The sequence below is a fragment of the Haplochromis burtoni genome, unplaced genomic scaffold, assembly GCF_018398535.1.
Source record: "Haplochromis burtoni strain Fernald_Lab_line unplaced genomic scaffold, NCSU_Asbu1 Contig_356, whole genome shotgun sequence".
In the NCBI taxonomy this organism is placed as follows: Eukaryota; Metazoa; Chordata; class Actinopteri; order Cichliformes; family Cichlidae; genus Haplochromis; species Haplochromis burtoni.
In genome coordinates, this window is record NW_024582717.1 from 362415 (window position 1) to 390312 (window position 27898).

A 27898-nucleotide genomic window follows, 5' to 3' on the forward strand; every position below is an offset into this window, starting at 1 on the left:
CTGCAATTAGGGGGTTACTTTTATCCTTCATCTTTTGATTATTTTCCTGTCATCATTAACCTCCTAGGACCTGGCATCCACATATGTGGACATCATATTTTGGGTTATTTAGACCAAAATACTCAATTTTGCTCTACAGGGGCCTTATCTAATTACGAGGACATTATACTATCAAAATTTTAAACGAATATCCTCATATGTGGCTCTCATTTTTCTTATAAACAAAAATTAGGTAAAAAAAAAATAAATCTGGTAATTCTTTGTTTTTACATTCATACGGTCCCAATCAGCCCAAATATCAAAGAGAAATTTAAAATGTATGCCGTGGAAGAGTTCGGGCCTTAGGAGGTTAAAATATATAAAGGTAGTCTAGAAGCCTATTGATTAGTGATTAATATAGTTTTAGCACAAGTAATGTGTATATAATGTTATTGTAATTCACATTGTTTTTGCAGTATAAAACACCTGGCAACTATTGATACTCACCAGAAATTATGACCGCTACAATTTTTCATAACCATGGTGCTCTGTACTACAAGTGCTACACACTACCGCGCCAGGAATTATTTGTGCAACCTGATTGGCTCTTTCTTTCTCACCAGACATCATGCATGTCATACTATTGGACAGCAAATACGGCCGTGATGCGTGGTTGTGATTGGTATTCTCCGATTGGTTGGAAGCTTTCAGGGGGTTCGTAGCGCCGCATCGTGCCTGTGAGCTGTGATTGGACAGGAAGCCAGGTGCTGTAGTACTGAGGTTACGCTGCCTCGTCACTGTCTGATATAAATACACCTCTACTTGACTACTAGAGGTTGCTGAGCTGGATATAAGAAACGCCGAAGAGAATAACCTTCATCACTGAAGTTGACTACATACAGGTGAGAATCGCTACGAATATCCTGCAGCTACACATGTTCAGTTATGAAGAAAACACAAGAGAAATGTATTGTGCGTTGCTGTTAATCTGATTTTCACATGAGAATAAAGAATCGTTATTATGTGAGCACACACACACACACACACACACATATAAATAGATGTTTTAGTTAATGTAAGGATGTTAACACTGAATCAGACATGGCGAGTCAGACCCTTTAGTACAGGTTTATGACAGTGAGTGCATATATAAATATATACACCTCAGTTGGTCCGTCAGATGTATTCTTCCGACTAGCAAACTGTCCGAAGAAACGCTTGTAGTCCGTACTGTGATCTATCAAAGTATGTGCCCTGCATAAGAATGTCATCCAACTAGTTACTTTTTAATTTTTTTAATTTCATTTTTTTAATGAAAACAACATATTTTCATACGCAAGTGTCCCGTTAACTCAGTGTGGTAGACTATACTTTGGCTCCCAGGCATGCACTGCTTAAGTTCCAGGAAATCCAGTTGCCGTTGCCCTTTCACCCAATTTTGTTGCCCACTGTACTTATCTGGTCCCCGTCTAGTTCTATGTAGCCGTTTAGGTACGTATTCTGAACGGTATAAAAGCAAATATATAGTTATGGGCAGCTCCAGAAATGTGTCCTCCACTTTAAGCTAAGCCAGATAGATTTGGTTCTGAAAATCTGCTGGGCCGATCTTTTGACTAGCTAATCTTACCGGCTTAATATGCATGTGGAGTGACAGTATATGTCAACATTTGATGATATTTATGTAAAAGTCAAAGAAAGAAAGAAGGTCATAGAATCAGGACAGCTGTAGCAAGTATATCACATTTGCTGTTCTCTTAGCTAACGTGGTTGCTAGCAATGCCACCCGTAATCGCAGCAAGTCGGCTAACGTTATCTGTCAGATTATTAGTAAAGAGATCATCAGTAAACAGTAAATAGACTAATATCAGTACACTGTTCTTTTCTAGTATTACTTTTTGTGCTTTCTAAATACTTTCTAATAAGTCTCAAACTAGCATACAGTTTGAGAGTTGGATTTTATCGTTTATGATTATTAGCCTGTAATGACTCGTGCTCTGCGACGTTGTTGTAATTAAATAAAATGTACCCCCATAATTATGCAGCTGTAAAGGTTTCGGTGCTGATGCCTGTGCATAAGTAATATTGTTATATTAGTTTATTTTGGCTATACATTTTCAACCCTTATACAACCAATTTTATCCCTTTTCATCAGCAGCATCTGTTAGTGTAGGGTATTTTAGTCTGAAGCCTGTTGAGGTAAATGTTGCTGTAATTTGGTGCTATATAAATAAAACTGATTTGAATGAGATATAACCAAGTACTTACCTGTCAATGGGGCTGGTCATATGCCAGTATTTTAAGGCTGAATGGTGATACTTAACATATGGATTTTTCCATATTTTCTATAAAAACATTAAAATTGTGCCATTTACTAACCTACTGATTTAACTTGTGTTAGAGTGATTCAGATTTCACCATCAGAGAGTGAATCCAAAACTGCATACTCACAGATGTAGATACTGGAACTGTGGCATATAGCTACTTAACATATATGATCAAATCCTTATTTTGTTTAACAAATTATCAGTATAAATTAACTCCTGTATGTATCCATCCACCCTGTTTATTGACATTTTTAAAACTGGTGTGCTTGGAAACTAAGAGCATATCTGTTTTTATGTGTTATCTGTGTGTTATTAATATAATGTTTAATATAAAACCCCTTCTTGTCCCCTAATTTGTTCAGGATGCCTGGCTCAGCCCCAGTTAGTTACCTGGGACCATGGCCTAAAGATGTGGGTATCATTGCCTTAGAACTGTACTTCCCATCCCAATATGTGGACCAGACTGAGTTGGAGGAGTTTGATGGTGTGCCCGCTGGTAAATACACCGTGGGCTTGGGCCAAGCTCGCATGGGCTTTTGTTCAGACCGTGAGGATATAAATTCTCTCTGCCTGACTGTGGTCCAGAGGTTGATGGAGAAGAATGCTCTATCCTACAACAGCATTGGTCGACTGGAAGTTGGTACTGAAACCATCATTGACAAGTCCAAGTCTGTCAAGACAGCCCTCATGCAGCTATTTGAGAACTCTGGCAATACAGATGTGGAGGGAATTGACACCACAAATGCTTGCTATGGTGGTACAGCTGCACTCTTCAACGCTGTCAACTGGGTGGAATCCAGCTCATGGGATGGTGAGTAAGCTTTTGTTAATGTTAAGCTGCTTTTGTTTATATCAAAAATTACCAGAAATATCTCATGTTTTCCAGTCAAAGCTGACCTCTCTAAACCCCAAAAGGTCAAATTTTACAATTAGATAAACCAAAGAAATCCACAAAATGTAAACATTTGAAATGCTGGAGCTCCAGAGTGGTTTCCATTTTTTGTTTAATAACTTAAGTAGTCTCCAAAGTGCATTGCACTGCTATAGTTATCATCCCAGTCCACTTAAGAAAAGTCTTTCAGTTAAGCATAATTACTCAGCATTACCCAGCAAGTCATGCAGCAATGTAATTTCATGAATGTTCACTTATTAGTGTTACAAGTTCTTCATATTTCACAAATCATTGTGTGTTAGTGAGCTGTGGCTTAGGTGAGTGAGCAGGGCGTCTACCAATCAGAAGCTTGGTGAATTGAACAGTTTCCTCAGATGTGTCTGTCGTGCGATCATGTGACTGTTAGACAAAAGTGCTGAATGAACGCTCTGGGTTCTCAACTTGAGAAGAAAGGTCTAGAATCGACTCTGTGTGCAGTCATAGCGCCCAAAATATAACACATGTAAGCTTTTTGAAAAGCCACAGTGGCTTTTTTTTTTTTAAATCTCTTCACCAGTGTTTAGTGACATGCTGACTCAAACATATCTCTCTTGTAAATGAGACACTAAGTCTCAGCGGGATTACCTGTATAAATAAAGTTTAAATAAAGTTAAAACATTATATTATGCATGAAAAATTAAGTAGATAGACTTGTATATGCAGTATGTGGGGTATGTAGGTATTTTTACTCAGTTGTATATAGCATTTGTATTCTATTTTTAGCTTATTGTATATTTTATTCTATTTTATTCTACTGTATATAGTATTTTATTCTATTCTGTACAGTTGTGTACTGTATTTATTCTTATTGTATTCTAATTTTTGCTTCATAACTTTTGCAATGTCCACTTCCTGCTGTGACAAAACAAATTTCCCACGTGTGGGACTAATAAAGGTTATCTTATCTTATCTTATGTGTGTGTCTTTTTGGTGTAGTCTGTGTTGAGTGTACCTGAAGCAGCTTCTGTTTTTCTAAAAAGAATGCCTTAGTGATTTCCTGCTCCTTGTGTTTCTTCTCTGCAGGACGTTATGCTTTGGTGGTAGCAGGGGACATTGCTGTCTATGCCACAGGAAGCGCCCGGCCTACAGGGGGGGCTGGTGCTGTGGCCATCCTGATTGGGCCTAATGCTCCTCTGGCCTTTGAGCGAGGTCAGTTAATTGATAGCTTTGTTTCTTATGCTCAGTCTCTGAGACAGAGCTTTTGGGAAAGAAATTATACATTTTTGGAAAAAAGTTTATTTCTGCTCAGATGAGTTATGATATAAGCACTTGTAATGGATACACCAGTAGGACTGTGTTAAATCTGTTAGTAGATAAAATGTATCCAGAAATGACCTCAGTCGTGCAACGTTTTAAATGAGCATCGCACAAAATGTGTCTGAACATATGTCTTTTGACATTTGTGGTAAAATGAGGGAATGACTGAAGTTGTTGTTTTTAATATACAGGCCTACGGGGAACCCACATGCAGCATGCATATGACTTCTATAAGCCAGACATGGTGTCAGAGTATCCTGTTGTAGATGGCAAGCTGTCAATACAGTGCTACCTGAGTGCCTTGGACCGCTGCTACTCTGTGTACCGCAACAAAATACATGCACAGTGGCAACGAGGTTGGTAGTATATAGAAAGACACACACATGTCTGGTTTGCTATCCTCGTGAGGACATCTCATTGACATTATGCTTTCCCTAGCCGCTTACCCTAACCCTAACCATCAAAAATGAATGCCTAATCCTTACCCTAAACCTGAACCATAACGCAATTGTAACCTTGACACTAAAACCACATTTTGAGTCTTCAAACTCATGGGGACATGGATTTTGGTCCCCATCAGGCCTGTTGGTCCCAAAGAATAGTAAATTTCGTATTTTGGACCCCCCCAAATAGGAAAAACCAGTACACACACACACCTTGGCCAGAAAAATTACTTCTTTGGTTTTCTCTCAAGGTCAGCGGTTTGGTATAAACTGCTCTGTGGTATGGGGTCTGTAAATTGGAGTAAGAGCCAAAAGCTCTTAGCTGCCCCTTTCTTTTTATTGAACAATGTGTTTTGATTTTGAACCGAAGTCACAAAGAATCTAAATCAAGCCCTAAAAACTAGCAGGAATTTATGCTGAGCTAGGAAGAAGTGCAACAAGATTTGAGTTGTATGTAGAAAAAACATGTTCAAGAGAAGTGTTGGTTTGAGTGAAACTCTTATCTATCATTTCAAACTGTCATTTACACCTGTGCTGTATGTAGCCTAGTGTGGTAGTACTGCTTGAGCTACACACAAGATAACCATTGCGTCATTCAGTAAATTAATTTTTTCACATGGTCTTTAATCATTATATTTTCTAACAGAGGGTTCAGATAAGAGCTTCAGCCTGGAGGACTTTGGCTTTTTAGTCTTCCACTCTCCTTATTGCAAGCTGGTACAGAAGTCATTGGCAAGACTGATGCTGAATGACTTTCTGAACCACCCCAGCCCAAACACTGAGACCGGACCCTTCACAGGCCTCGAAGCCTTCAGGTACTCTCAAAGTAAAGCACCTGGCCAGATAGTTTGTTTTAAAGTCGTGAGCTCAAGTGTAATTGCTAGTTTTGGACATATTTAGACATTTTCATCATTTGTACTTTTATACAAACACAAAGGGGGGAAAAGCACTTGTAGTAGTTTTCTTACTCATTGTGTGTTGCAGAGATGTACAGCCAGAGGATACCTACTTTGACCGGGATGTGGAGAAGGCATTCATGAAGGCCAGTACAGATATGTTTGAGAGGAAGACCAAGGCATCCCTGCTAATCTCCAACCAGAATGGAAACATGTACACCCCCTCTGTCTATGGCTGCCTGGCATCACTTATTGCACAGTATGTCTCATTGTCTTTTCTTCCTTTTGCATTTATTTGTCCACTGAGGTCAAACATTAGTTTGAATCACGTGCTTAAGAAGGTTGAAGTCAAAGCCTGGATTAACCTATAATAAATAAATTAAAGGCAGCAACACATGGGTGCAATAGTTTAGCGGTCTGCTGGAGCAGATGAACATATGCTGCAAGTCTTAAAGTAATGTCCTGGGTTCAACTCCAGTCTGAGCTCTTTGCTGCATGTCTTTCCCCACCTTCCTGTCTGCTCTTCACTGCACTATCTAGTCAAGGCAAAAAAGACAAAATCCACTCAGACTTGAGGCATAAATAAAATTCTGTGGGCTGTGCTCAAAACTTCGTGTTAGGCTTTGTGTGTGTGTGTGTGTGTGTGTGCGGGGGGAGCGCACAATTTTCTTTTTTTTTTTTTTTTTTTTTTAAGTCCATGTTATAGTCCACTTCTCAACTGCCTGAATAATAAAGGCTGAACAGATCACATAGAAGTCCTGAATCCATACTAATTCCACAACACTAACATCAAGAGTCTCTTTGGATCCTTGTCCTTGATTTGAAATGCTTGCCCTGCTAAGATTACTATTTATTTGGGACTAGTTTTACTCATCCAGTATGTATGTAAAAAAAATATATATATATATATATATATATATATTTGTTGCCTCTGTTGTAGACACACACCATCACAAATGGCAGGACAAAGGATTGGAGTTTTCTCCTATGGTTCAGGATTTGCTGCTACACTGTATTCTCTCAGAGTGACACAGGACCATATCCCTGGTAAGTCATATATTTTACAATTGACTTGTGTGACATAAGTAAAATTGCAAACTTTTGCCATTAAAAACAGTAGAAAGAAACTGTAGTTCATTTCTGGTTGGTTGTCTGTGTCAGGATCTAGTCTGGACAAACTTGTATTGAGCCTAAGCGACCTGAAGACAAGACTGGACTTGAGGAAGAAAGTTTCGCCAGCTCTTTTCTCTGAGAATATGAAGCTGCGAGAAGACACACACCACTTGGGTATGACCTCGCTTTTGTTGCTTGGTTATTATTTATCCATATTTCTGACAGCAAGGACACTAAGAGCTGTCACAAACGCACAAAATAGCGTTCATGTAAGCACAAATAGAAAATGTTAATTGTGATGTTTACAGTAATGACAAGTATGTGATTCTTGTTCTAATAAAATTAAAGAGCTTCGCAACGGCTTTTGCTGTGCCCTAATATAAAATGTTACTTGGTTATTTATATATTATTCTGCACAAAGAAACATGATTAACAAATCTTGATTGACTGATTTAAGTCAAAAACAAAAATAGAAGATTCACACCCCAGGTAAATGTAAGACAGTGTACCCTGACTTTGCTTTCAAATTCACACATCTGAAGAGTACTTCAATGGAAAGTCTTTAACTTGTCAGAGTCTTGCCTCAGTAAAATAGGCTGGTTTGGCTAAAACGCTCACTGAGTTATTCACACACACAACTAGACTGGTATTTGGAATAATGGCTTGTTTACACTGATCACTTTTTTTTCCCCATACAGCCAACTATGTCCCACAAGGCTCTGTTGAGGATCTGTTCCCAGGTACATGGTACTTGACGCGAGTGGATGACAAACACCGCAGGGAATATGCCCGCAGACCTCTGGATGATGACCTGCCAGCAGAATCAGAACGGGTTCGCTCAAGCAGTGCCACAGAGGTACAGGAGGAATAAATATTTGGGCAGTTTTCTATCTTTCATATAGACAAAATGAATTCTGTAACAGTATTTTTTTTTTAATCTGTAAATGACTATATGAGCAGTCCCTTATAGAAACAAATGACATGGTGGGCATGTAAGAGTCCACATGCTTAGTAAGAGTATAAAATCTTTAATTGGTGAATCTAAATTGGCCATAGGTGTGAATGCAAGTACGAATGTCTGTCATCCCTGGTGATCCATCCAGGGTGTACCCAACCTCTTGCCCTATGGTAGCTGGAATAGGCTCCAGCCTCCCTACGACTCTGATAAGGATAAGTGGAAGAGAGTGGATGGATGAATGGATGAAATCACCCAGCTATTTTATATAATTTAGCTATATTCGGGTTGTGGGGCTGCAGGCTAAGCAGAGAACCACCTCTTCCAGCTTATCTGGGGGAACACTGTAGCATTCCCAGGCCAGCCGGTAGATGTCATCTCTCCAACGTGTTCTGAGGCTGAGTCTAGCACGGGTCTTCCTCCTCGGTATGACAAGCCCAGCTGGTGTTGCAACACTTTATTCAGGAGGCGACCACCTCAACTGTCTTCTTTTGTAGCTGCTGTGCTCTAAACCTTTCCTGAATGACTGAACTCCTCGGCCTGTTCTAAGGGAAAGCCCATCCACCTTGCAGAGACAGCTCGTTTCCACAGCTGGTATCAGCAATCTCATTCTTTTATATTTAGAAAAAGAACTAACAACTAGAAGAAGAAGAATAGTAAAGAATAAAGAGAAACAGGAACTCAGTAGTGTGAATGCTTTACAAAACACACAATAATCTTGTCAACAAAAAGATCAGGTGAGATTAAGAGATTTATGGGGTTTGTCAACAACAATCTCAGAGCAGCAGCTCCACCTGGTGGTAGATAGTATTTAGAAGACAACAATTTACTGATATTTGGCATCAATTGAAAACAATTACATTAAACAACTAGTACATCTGGTACCGACTAGTGACAGTAGTGACAATTACTCCTGTAGTTGTCTAGTCATGCACATCCCTATATGCTATATTGCCAAAGGCATTTGTTTGTCTGCCTTCACATGCATATGAATTTAAATGACATCCCATTCTTAATTCATCTAGTTTAATGTAATGTCAGTCCACTATTTGTGGCAGGAGCCTCCATTAGACACTTCCCTTTCCAGAATTGCATTCTTGAGGTCAGACATTGCTGTTGGGTGAGAAGGCCTGGCTCATGGTCACCTCTTTAATTCATCCCAAAGGTGTTCTATAGGTTTGAGATCAGGACTCAGTCAAGTTCTTTGACACCAAATTCCCTCATCCATGTCTTTATGGACATGGCTTTGTACACTGGTGTGCAGTCATGTCGGAACAGGAAGAGGGGCTCCCCAAACTGGTCTCTAAAAGTTGGGAGCATCAAATTGTCCAAAATGTCTTGGATGCTGAATCATTAAGAGTTCCTCTCATTAGAACTAAGGAGCTGAGCCCTTCCTGAAAAACAACCCCACACCATAATCCCCAATACATTAAAAGTTCTTTTGGCAACAGCCAAACCCAGACTTGTCCATTGAATTGCCAAACAGAGAGTCGTGATTTGTAACTGGAGAGAACATGTCTCAGCTGCTCTAACAAATGATCTGCTTTGCATTGCACTTGGTGGTGAAAGGGTTGGATAAGTTTTCATCCAGGGATATGCATTCCACGAAGCTCTTTGCACATTGTCCTTGAGCTAATTTCCACAGGAAGTTTGGAGGTGTTGACTCTGCAGAATGTTGCAAACTCTGCACCTCAGCATCCTCAGATTTTTACACGGCGTACCGCTTGGTGGCTGTCATTCCTAATCACTTCCACTTTGTTTTAATACAACTAAGAGAGTACTGTGGAATGGGAAAGAAATTCCACTGGTGGCATTCTATCACACTACCACACTTGTCATCTCAGATTTAAACTGGTCAGATGGTTCTTTTTCTCAGTGGAAATGCAAACAAGCAGTGGTCTGAAGGAACCATTTGGCTTCCTGAAAAGTGTTCCTGGGCACTTGGATGGATGACGGTTTATGTAAAACATAAATGTGGAGGCACCTGTGATTCAGAAGAGAAAGCTTGTCAGCATTCTCTCTGCATGTCTTGGTGTACCTAGACAAGATACTGAAGCTCTTTTCCCCATCTACGAAAGAATCCCCCTGCACATGCAGCATTGCTTCTCCCATATAATCAGAGGGCTCTAACTTGTCAAAATGCAATATATGGACAGTAAAGAATTGTTTCATGATGTTGATTATTTTTTCTTCTTTCAGCACATCCCAAGTCCAGTAAAGAAGATGCCTCGTATGCCTGCAGCCACGGCTGGCTCTGAAAGAGCCGTCAGCAACTGAAAGTACTCTGCACTTACTTGGAGAATTATAAAGTTCCAGCAGTTTGGAAACTATGCGAGACAATAGAGATCAGATGAATAGCAACAGAAAGTGCTGTGCCGTGCAAAATTATGATTAAATCTCCATTAGTGGAGGACTACAAACAGCTGGAGTCCCCTTGTCTTCATGTGTTACTGCAGGACAGTAAACAGAGCAGAGTCTGTTACCACAATATTTTATTTTAGTTATCCTTTATTTCAACTTTTATATTTCATGAACAGCTATATTTGGGAGAACCATAAACAGACATAGACATAGCATGATTGATTCTGACAGCTGCCAACCAGTGATGATGTGACTTCAGGTTTTCCTCTAATGAAACAGAACGAAGAGTATGTTTCACCTGTTTTTATCATTTAAAATTGTACTGCTGTCACAGCATATGATGGAGGTGCTGACTTTACAATGTCACTTGGTCATCATAAACCAGAACAGTTCAACACAAGAGGCAAAATGATGCTATATAAAGAGGAGCTTTTTCCAGTAGGCAAATGGTGTGTTATCTTTAAACTTCTGATTCTGGGAGCCAAATATCTAAAACCCAATGTAAATCTGTAAAAAGAAAAAAAAAGAAAATATGCACTGTAGCATACTGTATACTTTGTAACACATACCTGGTTTTATTTTGTTGAGACACCAATCAATTTATTGAGGGGTTATTGTAAGAAAATGTTTAATAGTGTTAAACATTTCACTGATAAATAAATCAAAAATATCAAACTGTCTATGGCTTCTAATTTTCCATTTTTAAAAGAACTTTGTGTGAATTTGAGAAACTGGTCAGACAAGAAAAGACATGTTCTTGGACAGAGGGAACTTTAGCTGAAACTTCATATTTGCAGTCTAATTCATTAAACTGGGTAAGGTCATTGGTTGCATTGTCATTCATTGTCATTTTCTAAACCTGTTCTGTTCACTTACAGAAGTAAATAGCAAGCAAGTCATTTATTGCCTCTATGTGTACAGAAACAGTTCACTTTATTACAGGAAACAAAAAGGGGAAAGAAGATTATTTAAAAATGTCATGGAAACATTATATCCAGTGCCTGCAAGGTTTTCTTCTTGTGATGTGGCCCTTTTTAAGAAATCTGAAATTTACATTCATCCAATCTAATCAGTGTTTCAGGGGGAAAAAAATATAGGTACCGTACAAACAGCTGCTAGAAATCCTTTGTAAACCTTCTTGAATTTGAGTAATTTATCCTATCATTCTTGAAAGTGCAGTCTGATCTTCTAATTAAATTTAGTTGTTAAATTTACACAAATTTACATGTGTACTTTTAGGTTTCTGTTGCAAACAGTGCAAGCAGAAAGCAGCCAAACAATTTCATTTCAGTAACTTGTAGTTTGACAACCTCGTAGAAGCAGGAACTTCCATCAGAAATTTCCTGTAGCTGCTTGTCATACTTAAACAAAACATGGAAGAATCCTTTATTATTCCTGTAGAATGAGGGTGACTACATATGTATTCCAGTCACTGCCTTACACATACATACATTAGATTGGCATAAATTGAGTTGATAAATCTACCATCATCCTCATATTTGTCATCATTTGACTATTTATATATCAAAGTGCTTGAGAAATTGAACATAAAGTGATATAAAAAATGGGGTTGCCTTTCTGATTTCCTCTTTTTCAATTGTTTGTTACACTTAAATGTTTCAAATCAAACACATTTAAATATTAGACAAAGATAACACAAGGAAACAGAAAATACAGTTTCAACATGGCACCATCACACTACCTCCACCATATTTTACTGGTGGTATGATTTTTTTGTTTTTGAAATGCTTTGGAAATGTAATGAACACACACCATTAAATTTCTCATAATTAGGTTAGTTATCAGAATTGGATTGTTGTGGGCAGCATAGTGGTGCTGTGGTTAGCACTGTTGCCTCACCTTAGGCCCATCCCTGTGTTTGCGTCAGTTCTCTCTGGGTGCTCCAGCTTCCTCCCACAGTCCAAAGGCTTGCAGTGATGGGTGTGAATGGTTCTCAGTCTCTGTTAGCCCTGTGATGTGCAGGCGACCTGTCCAGGGTATAGCCCACCTTTTGCCTTAAGCTAGGCTGGGATAGACTGATTAACTAAAGACTAAAAACATCTTAAGTTAAGTTCAGATTAAAATGCAAACATACTGTTATCCTGTTCTAATAGGTGGAAACACCTAATGTTTTCCCGCCTCATATATACTTCACACTGCGGAAAACAATGTGTCTCCCTCTTTAATAGATTAAGGAATTTGTGATTATGATTTTGCAAGGATCACAACTAAACGGGATGTGGGATTTATTGTGCATCATTTATGTGGCATTAAATTTAGAATAGATACAACAATGCTGTTGTCTATTAGAGGCTTTCAAGAATCTAGTTTTTGATTAGATTCTAAATTGCCAATATTTCCTGGATATTTTTTTTTCAAATAATAAGGAGAGTTATTATATTTTAATCCTCTAACTACTAACTGCAACACTGTAGTTAACAGAATTGTCAGCTAATTATTAAGCTGTTAAACTAACTCTACTCACCCATGATGTTGAGTGTGCATGGTAACAATGCTAATGTAATTGTTTTTACATGTGTAAATAGCTTTGAATTAAAATAAAACATATGCAGAAATATACAAGATCTCGGGTTACTTAAAGCAGTAAAACTGCTTTAAAATGATGGAAAATGTCTATGTTTTTACACAATGGTAATTTTCTGTTATTTCTGTACATCTATCCAAAATAATTTGCCATAAAAGAACACAAAATGTCTGTTTAGGTGGCAAAATAGATGACTAATTTGTTTTAGTAAGTTGCTTATTTGACAGAAGAAATAGCCATCTATCCATTTTCCTTCACTGATTTTAAATAACATTCACTAAACTTAATTCACCACTAGTACTTGTAACTTGCAGAGTTGCATACTGAAGCATTTAGTATGTATACAGAATCTGTTTTTACAATTCTCATCTTTTTTAATTAATATTAATTTGCAGAACATTTGTATTAAGCTTGAACATTAGACAGGTCTTGCAATAATCACAGAAAATATACCTTGCCCTAAAAACAGCAAATTAATACTGAGTGACCATTGACACTGACTGAATAATATAACATAATATAATATTATAATACTATAATAACATAATAATAATAAAGAGACAAACGAGCTGTGTTTAATATGTGATTAAGATTTATTTAATGAAAAATAATCTTTTTTTTTTTTTATCTGAAAATGTATATTTATATCCTTGCAGATGGTGAGAAAGTAAGTCGCAGGTTCAAGAGCTTTGTAAGACAAGGAATGACAAGTCAGAAAGCCACCCAAGACTTCAACAGAATTTTAAAAATATATGTACCTCTCCACCTTTCTTCTTCTTCCATCCATCCATCCATTCGCTTCCACTTATCCTTTTCAGGGTCGCGGGGGGCGCTGGAGCCTATCCCAGCTGTCATAGGGCGAAAGGCGGGGTACACCCTGGACAGGTCGCCAGTCTGTCGCAGGGCCAACACACAGGGACAGACAACCATTCACTCGCACATTCACACCTAATGGCAATTTGGATTATCCAATTAACCTATCCCCACAAGCTGCATGTCTTTGGACGGTGGGAGGAAGCCGGAGCACCCGGAGAGAACCCACGCAAACACGGGGAGAACATGCAAACTCCACACAGAAAGACCCCGGCCTGATGTTGGAATTGAACTCAGGACCTTCTTGCTGTGCGGCAACCGTGCTGCCCCCTTTCTTCTTCTTTTGAATGTTAATTTGTTATTCTTGTTTTTATTGCAGATAGTAGCTTTTTAAAAACTTTTAAAAAAATTATTAATCAAAGAGAACATTAAAAAGAGGGCTACAGAAGAGAAACACTGGGTTTCAGTCCCGTCACTGTCAGTGATGACAGCCGGATGCGAGCAGTGTTCAGGCCAAAGAAAAAGTAAGATAGGTTGAAGTTTCGAGGAGCTGACACTTTTACCGTTATGTGGCCCCAGCGTTGCGTGCGCACACCAGCTTTATAATACGACGATGTTGACACTTTTGACACACCCACCGAACCATCCTGGGCAACTTCAAATGCAGCTGGCCAACGTTTGAAGGAAACATGTCTGTCTACCCGGAAACCCTAACAAAGCAGATCTGAACGTCTCCGCGGTCTCCTCCAGCACAGTCCGTACCATTAAGAGTCAAATTGAGTTGGTTTAGTGTTGAAAACAAGACAGAGTTTGGAAACAAAATAGAAAAGTATGAAAACACCCTCAGTGTTATTCGCCTGCAGCAGAACAGTACCCGAACTCTACACCGCCCCTCTGTGCGTCGACGCGCTGAGCCAGGGTGGAGTTTTTCGCAAGCCGCTGCCGAGGGATAGGGAGAGGAACTGAGAAAAAGTCGTCTTCTGGCCTTTCCCCTGGTGGAAAACTTTATTTGTTGTCGGGAGTTAATTTAAGGATCGTTAAATCAGCTCTGTTTTCCGTGTTTGAGTGGCCGTCGACGAGAGTGGATTAACGCGCCCAGGTCAGACTGAATGTTTCTAACTTTGAAAAGTTTCTAGCTTTTTTCTTCGTTTTTTTAAAACGCGAAGTCCCTGACGTCACCACAGACTCAACATGGAAGCGAGACAGATTAGTAAACGTGTGCAGATTTGGGCCTTCTAATGTAGAGAGCGCATAAACGGTAGTGTATATGATAACCCAGAAGTTAAATCACACAAATGGGAGACGAATCGAAAGTATCAAGCGCCAAAAGACAGACCACCTCTCACACACACACGCACACACATCTGAATTTTCTGTGCGCCGTGTCACTGTCCTCTCATGCTTCCCTACAATACGCGCATTTTGATGAGATATATATAAGTTACCTTTATACTATGAAATAGTTTGAATGTCAAAGTTAAAAGGAGTTAACAGCTGTATTGTTCCCCTTTTGACCTACAGCATGCAAGTTCAGTTCATCACAGTCATTTTGTAGGCCGCTCATAAGTGTCCTGGGCGTGTTGTGCAGCTGTTAGAACAAGAAAAAATATCGCCTCTGGGTGTAAATTCTTACACCGCTGTGATGTGTTGTGCAACACAATGAAGGAATTTGGATGCAGATATGTCTACTAACCACCGAGCAATAAAGGAAAAAACAAAGGGTACTTTCTACAGGCTGAAGGACGGCCTGTAGAAACTAGCCTGGAAGAATTAAGAGCTGTACATTTTTAGGCAGGCTCACCTAAAATAAGTAAATAAATAAACTAAAAACCGAACAAAAGCATTTTTGTCTCTGTGAAATTGCTTATTACATTAATTGATTAAAAGAATGTTATAACAATTAATAACTGCTTCATTTTGTATTTAAACTTGTATCTCATTAGATTTTTACATCTTTACTTTTTTTTTTATATCATGCTGCTGTAACACAATTTCCCAAATTTTGGGATAAATAAACGCTTATCATTCACTGAAAAGTAATGTCTTCAGTAAATGCTTCACCTTCTTTTTTGAACTTGTAAAGATCAGCCTGTGTTCATTAAATAAGGAGTTTTGTTACATGTTAGGTTGCTTATTCAATGCTTACCTTTCAAAAAAGAAGTGCAAAGAAAAAAATATATAAATAACTATCTGACACCAGAACACATATAAGGGAACAGTTAATATATGCACAAGATGGCATGCTCTCAGTGCACTGCACATTTTCGACCACAACCACAGCAAAAATAAATAAGTAAAAATCTAACTATTTTAAGTGGAGGCGAGTGAGCAAGAGATAAAGATAGAGAATCATGAGGTCTTACAAAAGTAAGAACAAAACGTAAACTGGAACTAAACAGAAATCCAATCACTCAGCTTATTGTGACTTGTTGTCTTTGCCTTCCTGAGTGTTGTGTTTGTTTTTAGTTGAACAGATTATTTGTTAGTTGATGTAGTCTTATATGTCTTGTGTGTGTGGATTTTTTTCATTAACCAGCTTCACATGTGTAGCAGAAGCTAACTTTTAACTGCCAAGCCACTATACACTGGTGAAACACTGTGATCTGGGCTGTAAAGAAATGAAGAAAGGCCTCCAGTATTCAAGGTTCAGGCCATGCTGTGTAGTAATCTGAGCTAATCTACCAGCCATACAGAATTCAGGTAACAGAGTAAAATCCCATTTTGGAAGTTGTATCGTGGACTATTCTCACACCAGTTAAGGAAACCTGCTTCCATTCCAATGTGTTGCCGTGGTTGGAGTGTAGTGTTTTAACTCAGCCATATTTGGTCAAGACAACATGTGCAGCCACTAGTCCACAAGAAATCATTTGTTTTAGACATAAGCCAATTCCCATGGCTGTGTGAGATGCCTGGGGAGTTCAGTCACACCAATGAGGAGACTGGAAGAAAATACAGCTCTTACTTAATTTAAAAATCACACAAAACCTTAATGTTGTTGGGTTGTTTATGATTAAATGAAACATGTTTAAAGAATAAAAAGAAACAGAGCTTACCTTGTGATGGCATCACACTAACTGTAATACTGGCTGGTATTATGCCAAATTGTCAATAATTTCATCCATCAGAAACATTAATCCATGTATGGAGAACAACCTCCAGGTGAATTCTAAGGTTTTACATATGAGAACATAATAAAAAAATTCATTTGGTGCTTACCAGGTGCTGAAATTATGTAAATAAAACTTGAACACATGACATACAATGTCATTATTTATTTTGGAAAAAAACTAAGCAAAAATAGGTGTGTAACACAATGCTAATACATCATCAGTGATCTTAGAGAAACTGTTGCTCACCACCAATCTGGGAAGGGTTTTAAAACCATTTTTAGAAAGACTATTCCCATGTGGAAAACATTCAAGACAGCTATCAATATTCCCAAGAGTCAGTGTCCTAGTAAATTCAACTCATGGGTAGAGTGTGCACTGTTTTGAGAAAATGCAAAAAACACAGGAGCTACATCTCAGTCTCTACAGGCCTCAGTATGTTAAAATAAGAAGGAAATTGAACATGTATGGCTTGTTTGGAAGGGCTGCCAAATGAAAACCTTTTCTCTCAAAAAGGAATATGACAGCATGGCTTAGGTTTGCATCTCATCCAGCCACGAGACTTTTGGAACAATGTCATTCTGACAGACAAAACCAAAATTGAGATGTCTGTCCACAAGGAACAGCACCACTTTTGGAGAAAACCAAATACAAATACAATACTCATACCAACTGTTAAGCGTGGTAGAGGGGGGTGATGGTTTGAGCTTGTTTTCCAGCCACAACACCTGGCCACCTCACATTCATATTCAAAAAAGAAAAAACACACGTGTTTTAAAATTAACTACTCATTGGTTTCCCTTTTAGAAATTACAATGTTTTTAATGTTAGCCCTTCATCAGACTGGTGACTGATTTCTTAAACATTAAGAGGAGTGTGTGTGATGTGTGTTCATGTGTAAGGACCTGGTCTACATAGGCTTGGTCCTCTGAAGGATGTGGCCCCTGAATTTGGACACAGCCTGTGTGTTTAAATGTGCAATGAGTGAGTATGTGGTTGCTGCAATTAAGAAAAGTGAGCGTATCCTCATTCTCAGAATTAGGGATATTCCTTGGAACTAATTTCTTAGTCAACTAAGCAAGGGAAAAAAATAGTGCAACCTGCAAGTGTGATCTACCCACATGTCTCTACATGTCTTCAGGATCGCTGCAGTGGCATACACAATCTGAATAGTTTATATGATGCCTTTAGTCGTAATAGTGAGAAGAGCTGTGTTAAGTTCTGAAAACATCTGTTCTGGTGAGACACATCTGTCATTGCTAGTGTTGGATATTTGTTTAAAAATAGCATTATCCTGATAGAAGTAGATTGGGCTGATGCCAGCACAATTCCCATAGAACTGGGCTGTCCAACTACAGGCCTCAAGAGCCGGTGTCCTGCAGGTTTTACATGTGTCCTTTATCCAGCACCGCTGATTTAAATGGCTAAATTGCCTCCTCAACATGTCTTGAAGTTCTCCAGAGGCCTGGTAATGAACTAATCATTTGATTCAGGTTTGTTGACCCAAGGTGATATCTAAAACCTGCAGGAAACCGGCTCTTGAGGCTTGGAGTTGGACATCCCTGTCATAGAAGCTTATTTCTATGAATGTTGATGTGTCTTGGTCATTGTGGATGCTGGGCATTTTGATATCAAAGTAACCTAAAATTAAGTTTCAGATGGGAGTTTCTAAAGTGTTTTTGGCATATTATTAGGAAGGGATCACTTTTCATTGCAGTGATAGGGTTCTTGATTGATACAGGACATAGAAGATGCTGTCCAAAACCACATTTTTGAGAATCCTTTCAGAGGGGTTAGTTTGCTTATAACTTTCTAGAACAAATCCCAATTTTGATGCAAAAAAAGAAACTTTGCCCTAGCCAGGTGATCAGATCAGATCATGACTAGGTGAGTTCAAATGAGCTGCCTAAATACAGGAAAGCCAGTTGGGACACCTCACTTACTCAAGAATGAGTAGCTGGCTATGACACAAGAGCATGGGAACCATTGATTGCCTTCTGAACAGACTTCCAGTGACAGATGTGGAAACAGGAGAGGTACAAGTCGAGTCAGTCTATCCACTTGCAGTGCTGGGCAGCTGAGTTTCCATGGGGCTTTGGAGCAGGGAAGCTTCAGTCATTTCAGCCACCCAGTGTTTTACCTTATCATCTTGGAAAGGCTAGAGCATTGGATGGTTAGGAGCATAAGACCACATAACCAGCCAAAAAAGACACTACTCTCTGTATAGTCTTTTTAAGATACCAATTAAGAGCTCTCTTCGATTCACCATGAAGACAGATTAGAGTAAATGATAAAATCACAAAATTCCCCAGCAAACAAAGTAGCATCTGGGTTCATACTGGCCAGATCGTAGTGTAAAAATCAGGAAGAGAACCCAATGCAGGATACACATGGGCAGAGTAAAATCCAGTTTGGGAGGGTGTAGGCAAAAGGCAAAGTCCATAGAGCTGTCCAAAAGGAAATGAGAAGTTCACAAGGGAAAATAACAAAATCATGAGGAATGCTGGGAAGCTTGACTAAGCAAGTTTACCAGATGACAAGTGGTTAGCGCAAAGCTGGAGCTGTATATACTAAGACCAGTGGCTAACTGAAAACAGGCATGGTAGGGCAACAAAGCAAAGGCTGGAAGTGTAACTAAGTTAGGTCTAAGACATACAGAAATTTCAAAATAAATCAGGAAGTAACCAGATATACAGTTGGTGAGATTAATCAGCATACAATCAAGGATGGAAAACTAATGCAGGAAGTAAAATTGACAACGATTTATGATGTACACAGGAAAATAACAAACACATGCGGTTTACAAGTAAGGTGCAGTTGGTATTCACAATATTAGTTGAACTGGTGAATTGTTATTAACTTATAATATTTCTCCTATTCTTTATTTCATTTTTAAAGTTCTCTATAGTTTTAGGAGCCTTTGTTATATGTTTAAAATTGCTAACAGGCATAAGGCATAATTCTTACACCTGGCATTGTTCAGCGTGGGCCATGAAGTGCATCTTTAATCTGTTTGATCACAAACATTATGCCACACCGTCTAATCTGGAAGTTTTCACATTAAACTTTGCCAGCGTCATCAACACTGCTGCTGTTGTGTTATCAGTGTTTCTGTTTAAAACTGGGGGCTGTGGGCTTAATGTTGTCATACTTGTTATTTACACTTTTTATTCGCTGCTCCTAAATACGTTTGTATTTTCTGGTCAGTTTTTAGAAATATAACAAATGTGGGTGAAAAACTTAGGTATACATTGTTTAACACATCTGCACGCTACAGAGCCGTGGATTAAATGAAGCATCGAAGCAAAGAATTTGTGTCGAGAATTTTTTGTAATTGACTTATTTGAGTTACTTAATTAATCATTGCAGTTGTAATATAAACTTTAGGTAAATTCTTTAGGCAAAACTTTAAGAACTGCAGCAAATAAAACTTGTGTATAAAGTGGGTTTTATTGTCATTCTTCTAAATGACAACTATACATTTTAACAAAATGTTGTTTCTCCAAGACCTTTATGCAACTCAAAATGATTTACGTGATTTTAAAATTCAAGTTCAATTCAATTTTATTAATATAACGCCATATAACGTTGAAGACGCTTTATATTGTAAGGTAGACCTTACAATAATACATACAGAGAAAAACCCAACAATCAGATGACCCCCTATGAGAAAAAACTCCCTTTTAACAGGAAGAAGCCTCCGGCAGAACCAGGCTCAGGTTCTCCGGTTGGGGTAAGAGAAGGAAGACAGGATAGAAGACATGCTATGGAAGAGACAGATTAATAACAAGTGCAATTTAATGCAGAGAGGTGTATTAACACATAGTGAGTGAAAAAGGTGACTGAAAAGGAAAATGCATCATGGACATCCATGATGCATTTTCCTTTTCAGTCACCTAGGAGGGGTATGAGTCTGCCTACAGCAGCCTATGTCTATTGCAGCATAACTAAGGGAGGATTCAGGGTCACCTGGTCCAGCCCTAACTATATGCTTTAGCAAAAAGGAAAGTTTTAAGCCTAATCTTAAAAGTAGAGATAGTGTCTGTCTCCCGAATCCAAACTGGAAGCTGGTTCCACAGAAGAGGGGCCTGAAAACTGAAGGCTCTCCCTCACATTCTACTTTTAAATACTCTAGGAACTAAGTAGGCCTGCAGTGTGAGAGTGAAGTGCTCTAATGGGGTGATATGGTACTACAAGGTCATTAAGATAAGATGGGGCCTGATTATTTAAGACCTTGTATGTGAGGAGCAGGATTTTGAACTCAATTCTGGATTTAACAGGAAGCCAATATAGGAGAAATATGCTCTCTCTTTCTAGTCCCTGTCAGCACTCTTGCTGCAGCATTTTGGATTAGCTGAAGGTATTTCAGAGAGTTTTTAGGACATCCTGATAATAATGAATTACAGTGGTCCAGCCTAGAAATATGCATGAACTAATTTTTCAGCATCACTCTGAGACAGGATATTTCTAATTTTAGAGATGTTGTGCAAATGGAAGAAAGCAGTCTTACATATTTGTTTAATATGTGCATTGAAAGACATGTCCTGGTCAAAAATGACTCCAAGATTCCTCACAGTGTTACTGGAGGCCAAGGTAATGCCATCCAGAGTAAGAATCTGGTTAGATACCATATTTCTAAGATTTTCAGGGCCGAGTAAAATAACCTCAGCTTTATCTGAATTAAGAAGCAGAAAATTAGGTCTTTATGGCTTGAAGACATTCCTGCAGTTTAACTAATTGGTGTGTGTTATCTGGCTCCATGGATAGAGTTTTTTGCCATCTGCATAGCAGTGAAAATGTATACTATGTCTTCTGATGATACTGCCTAATAGGGCTGATCGATATAACAATATATATCGGATGACGATATAAAAACGTTTATCGTTGCATTTTACGCTATCGTTTGTTTCGTGCTGTCGCAAAATAAACTGTTTATGGCAATATTTTTTCATTATTTTGATGGTCACTGTAGTGGCTATATTAATTTCTTAAAGTTCTCTCTTTCTCTTATATTTAATATAACCACACTACAGACAAACAAGCACTTGTTTTTATGCATTGTCTTTAGCAACAACAACAGTAAAACCATCGCATGTCCGCTTGTTTATTTTCCACATAAACCTTTCACAAAAAAGCTCAAGATCCTGTTGAGACTTTTCAAAATAAACCGAATCACGCGAAAGATGCAGAGTATTTATGGATGAGAAGCAAAAAAGAGCCGTCAGGTGCTAAAAAATAAACCTTAGACTCAAACATTACAACAGGCTTTTCCCCGCAGCACGCTGTGTAATAAATACTCATAAAGAAAACGGCGGCCGTTACAACCTATGTCTAAAAATGTATAGTTTCATGCATCAGTTAAAACACTCAACTCCAGGTACGCGACGCCCAGCTGGAAACATTTCAAGCAAGTCGAGCTGCCCGAGATTCACAGAATTTACAGTAAATGTTACATTTTTGTGATTTATATCATTATCGGACGATAGATGTCTTAATATCGGGATGTGAGATTTTGGTCATATCGCACAGCCCTACTGCCTAAGGAAAGCATGTATAATGCAAACAGAATTGGTCCTAGCACTGAACCCTGTGGAACTCCATAATTAACCTTAGTGTGTGAAGAGGACTCTCCATTTACATGAACAAATTGGAGTCTATTAGATAGATATGATACAAACCACTGCAGCGCAGTACCTGTATTACATACAGCATGCTACAATTGTTCTAATAGGATATTATGGTCGAACAGTATTGAACGCTGCGCTGAGGTCTAGCAGGACAATAACACAGAGATGAGTCCACTGTCAGAGGCCATAAGAAGATCATTTGTAACCTTCACTAAAGCTGTTTCTGTGCTGTGATGGGCTCTGAAACTCTTCAAAAATGCAAATATATAGTTGTGTTACACAATGGTTATATACGAAGGGCAATAAATATACCTGACAACATGTACAAAGAATTTAGAGAGTATTAAATTTGGCTAGTCTCCCATTTAAGATGATCTTCTCCTGCACCTCTTCATTGCTTTAATGTAGCTGCTATTTTTTAAATCATTCTTTGTGTTATTAGTTATTTGTGTTGAACCTTACATTGCGACTGGGCTATTGCTTATGCTTTTTCTTGTGCTTCTGCTTTTGTTGCTACTTCTGTTTTTTTCTGTTTCTTCTTCCTCTTCTTCTGCTGCTACTGCCTCTGCAGAAAATTACTAGTACCACTTGCTGATTTACCAGTCGAGCAACCAAACTGGTCCATCATCAATCTTGTATTTTGAGGATTCAAGTGGTTACCTGACAGTTTTTCTGGGTTTCCAAGGCCAATAATTTACAGTTTTGTTTGTAAGCTCCTGGACAGTAAACTTTTTTTTAAAATTTTGCCTCTGCACACTGTCACAGTGGATTTTAAATCACACAAAATGTGATTAAGAGCAGACTTTAAGCTTTTAAGTACATTGTCAAACATCACCAAATACTGTTTCCTTCCTTGTGATGCTTTAGCAGGCCTTTACTGCAGCCACCTTCAGTTGCTGTTAGTTTCGAGGGTTTTCTGCTTTCGGTTTTGGGTCATTTCGTGTCAAATCATTGTGAGGCTTGTGGTCAGCCATCTCACATTCATATATCATATATCAAATGCTAAAAACTAGTTACCTGCTGCATAACATTGTCTCCATCATATCTGATATATGATGTGGTGTTTTTCTAATCATGAACTATGCCTTCCCTTTTCCATACTTTTCTCTTGCAATCATTAAGGTTCATCTTGGTTTCATCTTTCCAAAGATGTTTTTTTTTTTGGACAGGCCCTTGTAGATGCTTCCTTTCAAAGTGTAATCTGCGTTGTTGTACACCATCTAAATTTGAATTCAAGAAGTTGCTCACAACTTAGTTGTTTTGTGGTTTTTCAGGCCGTTGGTGTCGCTGAGCTGCTCAATTTTCCCATACTAATCTTACTTTTTTGCTGTCTCTGATTGCTTTATTTTGGAGGTCTTTAAGCCTAAAGAATATTTCTTCACTTACATCGATATCTCTTTGGGTTTCATTTATCAAATGCAAGTTCAACACTCAATTCAAAATTCAACAACCAATTTCAATTTTTTTTCTCTAATTTGGTCAAGACACTAACCCTAAATTGCTCTCCGATGCGTTCATTGGAGTATAAATGTGTATGAATTGTAGTTAGGAAGCACTAAGAAACTTAGAAGACAGTGCTTGTGTGAATGGGTGTGATCGGGTGAATGCGGCATGTTGTATAGAGCTCTTTGAGTGCTCTGGGAGAGTTGAAAAGCGCTATATAAGAATTAATCCATAAGTGTACGTAGGGCAGAGAGAGAGAGACTCCTACATAATGAAACTAATCTATTTAAAAATAAATATTGGCCACTTGGATAGTGGGAGTAGTGTAGTATTTTTACCGTTCATCTTCTGTGTTCAACAGAACAAGTTCTTTGTGAGAGTGTGATTGTCTCTGAAACAGACTGAAGTTATTGTCAAAATAGACATTTTGATATTTTTTGGTTTTCAAATAGCTCATAATGTTGTAATTGTGTTGCCTTATACTAAAGGCAAATGCTGCTATCTTAACTTTCCTTCACCCGTATAAATTTCCCTCAAACAAGTGAAATCTGATCTGTACAGTACAGACCAGAACAGAAATAATTAGCCTCGTTTCCTTTTCCCCCCTTTTATAAATTCCCTTATAGATTTCCTGTTTACTCTAGGGTATTGTTTTGACAAAACCTTTTAGTGCACTGAATGGTCAGATTAAAAAAAAATGTATGAAATGCTAAAAAAACAAGAGAATTGGAGATTTTTTCTAGTTGGGGAATGATATAATTACTGTATATGAGCATGTGTAGACTATAGAGTCGAGAGGAAATGTAAGACTGGGAGATGAGATGCAAAAGTTCAAATGCGGTCGTTGTGGTTACTTGTTTAAGATAGACTGTAACAATGCCACTGGGTTATTTTCACAGTGTCACATCAGGGTAAACACAGCTTCAATTTACAATAGTACAGCAAATGTGCATTAGCAGAGTGAAAGTTGTTGTGAAAAACTACCAGTAAAACAAATCATACTACAGTTGGATACAAGTGTACTAGTTACCTCAGCTCTGTAATAAGGACACTGCAATGACTTTGTTATTGTGTTATGTGCTCTGGAGCTACAGCTGTGTCTACATTTCTTGGACTCAAGAACTCTTCTATTAGTATCAGAGTGGTGCCAATGCCAATAGTGATGATCAAATGTGATATAAGCAGCAACCTTAAACTGGAAAAGTGTTTCTCATGATGTTTGTGTTGATAATAGTTAAGCAATTTCTGTGACAAATAACAAATGTGACAAAAAATTACTTATTGAATTATAAAACAAAAATTCAAAACATGTTTTATTAAATTTAAGATTCTTATAAGAGCAGGTAACTTCTCTAAAACAGGTTGTCTTATTTTGAGCCTGATGAAGGTTCTGCAGTGACTTTAAGCTGGTTGCCCACATTGTAGCACAGCAGGCAGCAGAGGCTGTTGAAGGCCACGATCACAGGAAGTTTAAAACTCTACCATCTGTATACGAAGCTACACTCAGTGGTTGCAAAGACTTGTATTGCAGCACTGTGAACTCCTGATAAACTATTCTTCACCATAAGTGGTTTTACTTTAGCAATAATATATGTCCACCCAGATGACCTCTTTCTTAATGTCCACAGATGTCCTGAGGTTACACAAACAAAACAAATTAAATCTGTTATTTCACTTTTTTCTTGTTCTTACATAGAAAAAGAGAAAAATGTTTTACTTGTATAATACAAGTACTATAAGTTTGATGTGTCACATGGCCCTCTTCCTATTAAAAAAACAAAAGTTGTATCCAAGATGGCCGACTTCTAAATGGCCACCATGGTCACCACACATATACTAATGTGCCACAAACAGGACTTTAATATCACCAACCATTCCCATGTTATTACGGTGTATCCATATAAATGGCCCACCCTGGACATCGGGATATGCCAAACAAAAATCACATCTAGTGCACATAGGGCTGGAGAACAACAGGAAAACAGAAAAACAAAACAACTAGACCTAGTCCTTGTTTAGTCGTTTGAAAATTAATTTTAAACTTTGCACAATTTCTGATTGTCCCTCAACATAATATTTTCTTCATATCTGTGATGTGTTTCATTGCAACTAAATTAGTACATTTTCATTTTTTTCAAACTTGCACACCACACAGTTTAAAAAAAAAAGAGTCAGCTAGACATTTTTGGAAATGGCTGATACTGGCAGAAATGACTGTAGCCAGAACTATAGTGAGGATGTACACAACGTACTTATCAGCCCTGAAGACTAGTTAAGTGAAATGTTTCATTCTGGCCTGAAAAGATAAGTTTTTGAAATAATCCTCTTGTTGTTAGTGGACAGTTTTACAGACACGTTAAAAAAATGGTCAGGCCTGTAGTACACTAGATAAAGACTGAGGTATAGAGTATCTGAATTCCATTGATAGCTTGGATACTTGGCTTTAGGATGACAGCTGGCCGCTGTCACTTTGCAGAGGAAGTCTGGCTTTGACTAACAGGAAGTCAAGTTAGCCACACATTTTTTTTCTTGTAAGAACCAAGTCATGTTTTCTGGAAAGAGGCATTAATTCAGAGTTATTGCAAAGATATATTTTAAGCACTAAAAGAAGAAAGTACCTTCAACGGCATAACTAATTTTATACTTTAAAAGCCCAAACTTGGAATCCCTTTTGCAACAGCTGGACATTTTTTATATCTGTACCATTAAAGAATTGTGTTTTCATTTGTGATATTGTTTTACAGTGTTTTTAGAGTACACTAAGACCTTTACTGTGCTATTTCTCATTTTTAGCAACTGCAGTAATTACTGTTGTGACCTCGCACTTCCTCTTTCAGTCAGGGTGGAGTGGGAAGCATTTACTGTACAATTTCTGAAGTCTGTAGACTTGCAATGTTTTTAAACAAGATTATCTTTCAGATTTCGAGCTGGTGTTAAATAAACAGGAAGATTTGAATGTTGAAGTAGCTTTTGCTCGATAATGGTCTTTGAGCATTTAGAGCTTTAAAGTTTCTACATTGAATAATATTGAGGACTAACACTGACTAAACGTGAACATTGTAACTTTGAAACTTGAAGGACTAGGATGAGCTTTAGATTAGTAAGCTTTGTCAACAAACTGACCCAATACTCACTGCAGACTTCCAGCTAAGTCACTGCTGGGCATGTGTGGATGTTAGAGATGCCCATATATGGCGTTGAATGTCTTTTAAAAACAGGAAATGACATGTAGACAGCTGATTAGGAACTTGAAAGAATGCTGTCATTCCACAGCAGAGGAAGAGGAGTGGGTTCATTTCTAGAGATGAACCCACTCACTTGACCGACAGCTGCACTCCTCCTCCAATGCATGCACGCACGCACGCACGCACGCACACACGCACACACACACACACACCTAAAATAGCTATTAATAACATGTAAAAATCTTTTACATCAGAAGAAATTATTCATATCATACAATAACTGTCTGCAATGCGACACATCTGTCTAGCAAAGAGTAGTCTGTTCTCTCATGTTAAGTTTACTTTAACCCTGCACTCACGCTCACGTAAATACCACACCAATTTATTGCAGTGTCCACTACAACTTGCGCTGTTCTGCTGAGCCACTTTGATGTACTCTGATATTTGCTAGTCTGTTTCAGTGCATGTAGTACTGCTGATTATATTTAAAATTTTAATTCTGTTTTTGCTTGTTGATTTTCATATGATTATATTTCAAATATTTCTTTCTATATATTGTTTACATTTATGCTTGTTTTACTGTATTTATATTAATTTCAGATTAGTTTATACTTCAGCTGTATTTAACAATTTTTAACTGACGTAATGGAGGATGTCCCAACTCTTATTTTTCTTGCCTTGTCTTGTCCTGTCTTATTTTGCAAAGCACGCCACACCTTGCCACACTTCACCAAACAGAAACACACCAGTTATGTGGACCTTCTCACTAGTTACACGCTTAATTCTGACATTAATTTCACTAAAATGGATTAAACTAATATTTTATTTTATAACATTTTTTTAAAAAGTATCTGCAATGTTATCAAAAAAAACAAAGAAATCAATCTCTAATATAAAAACACATTCCAATTCGCTTTGT

At 38.1% G+C, this 27898-nt stretch overlaps 2 protein-coding genes across 4 annotated transcripts in view; both read left to right on the plus strand.

The window, feature by feature from the left end:
• The first annotated feature begins 724 nt into the window (after window positions 1–724).
• On the plus strand, window positions 725–10939 carry hmgcs1 (3-hydroxy-3-methylglutaryl-CoA synthase 1 (soluble)). 2 transcript variants are annotated; one of them, XM_005943060.2, is made up of 10 exons: window positions 725–881; window positions 2666–3114; window positions 4258–4383; window positions 4683–4847; window positions 5581–5749; window positions 5919–6089; window positions 6771–6877; window positions 6992–7117; window positions 7642–7799; window positions 10098–10939. In XM_005943060.2, exons 2-10 carry the CDS (start codon window positions 2667–2669, stop codon window positions 10173–10175), a joined length of 1548 nt encoding a protein of 515 aa, XP_005943122.1. In that variant the 5' UTR covers window positions 725–881; window position 2666; the 3' UTR covers window positions 10176–10939. The 2 variants fall into 2 exon arrangements, with proteins under 2 accessions (XP_005943122.1, XP_005943123.1); XM_005943061.3 differs by lacking the exon at window positions 725–881 and adding an exon at window positions 1344–1470.
• A 3335-nt stretch (window positions 10940–14274) lies between these two features.
• Window positions 14275–27898, plus strand: part of tln1 (talin 1) — a 56810-nt gene continuing 43186 nt past the window's right edge. For both annotated transcript variants that reach the window (XM_005943066.3, XM_005943067.3), the window contains exon 1: window positions 14275–14716. The gene's annotated coding sequence lies outside the window, so the exon portion shown is untranslated. The remainder of the gene's footprint in view (window positions 14717–27898) is intronic.

Excerpts from the sequence above, each read along its gene's own strand:
- hmgcs1 (XM_005943060.2), top strand. The coding sequence starts at position 2,667 with ATGCCTGGCTCAGCCCCAGTTAGTTACCTGGGACCATGGCCTAAAGAT. Across the intron at positions 3,115-4,257 it reads GGAATCCAGCTCATGGGATG|GACGTTATGCTTTGGTGGTA; the intron begins GTGAGTAAGCTT and ends TCTTCTCTGCAG. Across the intron at positions 7,118-7,641 it reads AGAAGACACACACCACTTGG|CCAACTATGTCCCACAAGGC; the intron begins GTATGACCTCGC and ends TTCCCCATACAG.